Raw genomic sequence first — 4,246 nt, forward strand, 5'->3', positions numbered from 1 at the left:
GGTGAAAACGCTGAGAGCTGGGATGAGGTGTTCAGTTCTGATGACCATGATGGTGTACCGTGCGATACAGGAGCATCACAGCTTCAGTGAAGGTGCGAAACAGGTTCAGAGTTGCCCGATTGTTGATGTGAATGTTCCAAATCAAGGTTTTGCTACCCTCAATATTTCTAGCGATCAACCATCAGACACTGTGTACTGGAATTCCGGTACAGCAACCGGATTTCAACATCAGGCAATGCCTGACAATTTCACTCAAACTTTTGCAGACAATCACTATCCGCGGGATCAATTGTGTGTCAATTGCTTGAAGAGACATGAGGGTGGATTTTGTAAATCAAAGATTCGATGTCTTGTAGACAGATGCAATGGGTTTCATCATTCAACTCTCCATCGAGACGACTTCAGGACTTCGCAGAGAAGTGATTTCCCAGCAACGATTAAAGGGGGATTTCAATCCAGGAACAACCCGGTGCAGTCAAACTACGGTAGAAACTTCAACCATACAACGTCTCAGCTTTCGTCAACAACCAGTAACACGCCAAATACCAACAACAGAAGGGGATACAATCAAAACAGTTTCAACCCTCGTAATCCAAGCTATGGAAACAACAACTCGCATCAAACTGCCAATCGGCAGCACATCAATCCCCAGCAAACTAATGACAGAAGTAACACTCACTTTCAATCAGTGACTAGCAACGAACTGAATGATGATCCATCAAAACTTCCACGGGTGCAAAACCACACTTGTAGCAGAAATCGGGAACCCACATGGGTCAGAGCTTTTATTCAACTACAGGCAATACCAGTCACGCTCTTCTACAAAGACTTCAACATAGAGACCTATGCACTTTTGGACAGTGGAAGTGATAATACACAGATCACACAAAACATTGCTGATGCTCTTCGGATTAGAGTCCCCAAAGATATAGAACTTCCTCTAGCTTCGCTACATGGGGAGCACACGGTGACAACAGCTGATGTCATGATTGGAATTGGTTCACTTCACAGCTCAAAACCGGTGACAAGTCTTCCTGTGTACGCAACCTCCATCGAGCAGTTCCAGATGCCAATTGTTCCCGCAGAAATGTTGAATAGACTTTGTAGAGACCATGATCATTTGGCAGAAATCAACTTCCCACAAATTCGTGACAACAAAATTGGAATACTCATAGGGGCAGATGCTTTTCTGGCTACTGTTCCAAGACAATTCACTACCGGCAAACCAGGAACACCCTACGGAGTCAACACACTGTTAGGATGGACTTTGACAGGCCCTGTGCCACAAGAGTACTTTCAACCAAACCATAAAGGAAGCAGCAACCACAACATCACTCTTTTCAACCATCTCAAGCGAGGTAGTGACGACCCGGACGAAAATCTTCTACATCTTTTTTGGACCTTTGAAGGTGTCAACTTTAGTCAGGGTTCTACGAAGGGACACAATGAAGAAGACCAGAAGGCAATAAAGACTTTGGCAGAGACCACACATCACAATGGGGAAAGATATGAGATTGGACTCCCTTGGCGAGAAAACGTCACGCTACCCAACAACTATTTCATAGCAAGGGTTCAGTGGCACGCCCTGCAGAAGCGATTAGAGAGAGACAACCAACTGAAACAGAGATATATGACCACTATCGTTGATGATATGGATAAGGGATACATAGCAGCTGTTACGAACCAAGACGCAAAGAACATTTGGTACCTACCGCATCATCCCGTCATCAACAAGCAAAAACCAGACAAGATAAGACGAGTGACAAATGCAGCCTCAAAATACAAAGGGGTTTCTTTGAACGATGCACTGCTAACGGGACCGGACCTTTTGTGCAATCTACATGGACTTCTTCTACGGTTTCGTCAGTACAAGGTTGCAGTAACAGCAGACATAGAGGCTATGTTCATGCAAGTTGGAATCAGAGAAGAAGACCAAGATGCTCTCCGTTTTTTGTGGAGCGACAATGGTCAGGAGAGGACATCCAAATACCAACGACTCATTTTTGGAGCAACATGTTCTCCTGCCTGCGCAATTTTTGTTCTGCAAAAGTGCGCCAACGATAACAGACAAGAACACCCAAAAATCTTTGACTCAATCACAAAACAATTCTACATGGATGACTTCATTCAAACATTCTCAACAGAGGAAGAGGCAGCAAATACAGCGACTGAGCTGAAACATGTTCTCAAAACAGGGGGATTCAACCTCACCAAGTTTCTCAGCAATAACCCTGCTGTGCTGGAAAAGATTCCAGAGGAAGACAGAATTGGAGTTCTAAAGTTACAAAGGATACTTGCTCAAACATGGAACCCTGAATCCGATCAACTTCTTTTTGCGAAACCCAAACTGAGCTTTGAAAGAGAGAATATCACACAGAGAAAGCTTCTTTCAATGGCTGCTTCTTTGTTTGATCCCATTGGAATAATCTCGCCTTTTGCAATTCGACTGAGATGCATCTTGCAAAAAGTCGTCAAACAAGGACACAATTGGGACCAGCTACTATCAAAGGAACATTACGACGAAATTCAGCAATGGATGGAAGACTTCGAGAATATGCCTTCAATTCAAATCCCCAGATGATTAGTTCCCAACGTCGATGGAACTCACGAGTTGCACACCTTCACAGACGCTTCACTTTCAGCAGTATCAGCAGTAGTGTACCTGAGGACAATCTCCGCTGACGGCTCAATAGCTACCCACTACGTCATCAGCAAGTCCAAGGTGGCACCAATCAAACAGATGAGCATTCCCAAATTGGAGCTCGAAGCAGCTACACTGGGAGCAGAACTAGCAGGCTTCTGTGAGACCGAGATGACAATTGATGTGAAGAGCAAAAAATTTTGGACCGACACCACAGCAGTACTCAGCTGGATCAAATCAAAGTATCGACAGAAGATGTACATCGCAAATAGGCTCAACAAAATTGCTGAGAACTCAAACAAAGACGACTGGCGACACGTACCAGGAAAAATGAACCCGGCTGATCATGGTACCAGAGGTCTAGCTCCATGCGATCTTCAAAAATTGTGGATAACAGCACCTTCTTTCTTGATCAAACCTGAGAGTGAGTGGACATTCTCCGGTGACAAAACAGCTCAAACATACGCCACTCAAGTTGATGTCAAGGACAGTGATAAACCGTTGGTAGATCCAAACAGATTTTCAAATTGGCCTAGACTCCTTGGCACACTTAGAACAGTGTTTCGAGCAGTGCGCGTACTGAAGAGGTTGATCAAACGCGACATACCTTGCGACTTGGACGACTTCGCGGCTGACGAAAACAAGGCTCGGAGCTTTCTCTTGAGGATATCTCAGTCCACACACTTCAAGGACACACTTTCTCGACTTCAAAGTGGACTACCCCTAGACAAGAAGGACAAACTATTACCATATACACCCTTTGTGGATAGCGACGGACTACTCAGGGTTGAGGGACGAATTCAAAAATCTGGATTGCCTTTTCAGAGCAAACATCCGGTGATACTCCACAGCAAGTGCAGAGTTGCCAAACTGCTTATTGAGAAAGCACATCACGACTGCGGGCACCATGGAATTGAACATGTTCGTGCACATATCCAAGCAACGTTCATGATAGTTGGAATCCGCAGAGCTCTAAGAACTTTAGGAAAGTACTGCTTCATCTGCAGACGCTGGCGAGCAGACAATGTCAGACCGAAGATGGCTCCTCTACCAAAATTTCGCTTTCCGGAGCACTCCAAACTCTATCCATTTGTGAATACTGGAATGGACATGTTCGGTCCCTTTCACATTGAAAAATCCAGAACCCAGACAGAACTCAATTATGTCTGCATGTTTACATGCTTGGTCACACGAGCAGTACACTTGGAAGTTTGTGAGGACCTTTCTACTGACTGTCTACTAATGGCTATTCGACGTTTTGTATCCAGACGAGGATACCCTGATGCCATTGTTTCGGACAACGGGAAAAATTTTGTTGGAGCTCAGACTAAAGAAAAGATAACAGAACTCTTGTGAGGTTTTTTATTCCATGGAATTCAAGTAAGGTGGTAAGATGAAACAAATCATCTACTAATTGACTGTTCAATGTACCATTAAGATCATTTGATATTTCTAAGCAAACATTATTGTGCGTAGCCGTCATCTAAAATTTTTTAGGCAATCAATATCTGACTCTTAGAAAAAAGTCTTTTATTGTTAAAGTCAAAAATAGCAAAAAGTGAGAACAATTTTTATTCATTTTAATGTGAAAAACTATCAAGTAAG

General features: G+C 43.7%; 1 protein-coding gene across 1 annotated transcript; it reads left to right on the forward strand.

Moving 5' to 3' along the window:
- The first annotated feature begins 22 nt into the window (after positions 1 to 22).
- LOC142353407 (uncharacterized) lies at positions 23 to 3,997 on the forward strand. Its single transcript, XM_075405639.1, has 2 exons — positions 23 to 2,453; positions 2,586 to 3,997. The coding sequence occupies exons 1-2, from the start codon at positions 23 to 25 to the stop codon at positions 3,995 to 3,997; spliced, it is 3,843 nt and encodes a 1,280-aa protein (XP_075261754.1).
- Positions 3,998 to 4,246: the final 249 nt, after the last annotated feature.

Source organism: Convolutriloba macropyga, chromosome 14, assembly GCF_964194025.1.
Source record: "Convolutriloba macropyga chromosome 14, txConMacr16.3, whole genome shotgun sequence".
Taxonomy (NCBI): domain Eukaryota; kingdom Metazoa; phylum Xenacoelomorpha; order Acoela; family Convolutidae; genus Convolutriloba; species Convolutriloba macropyga.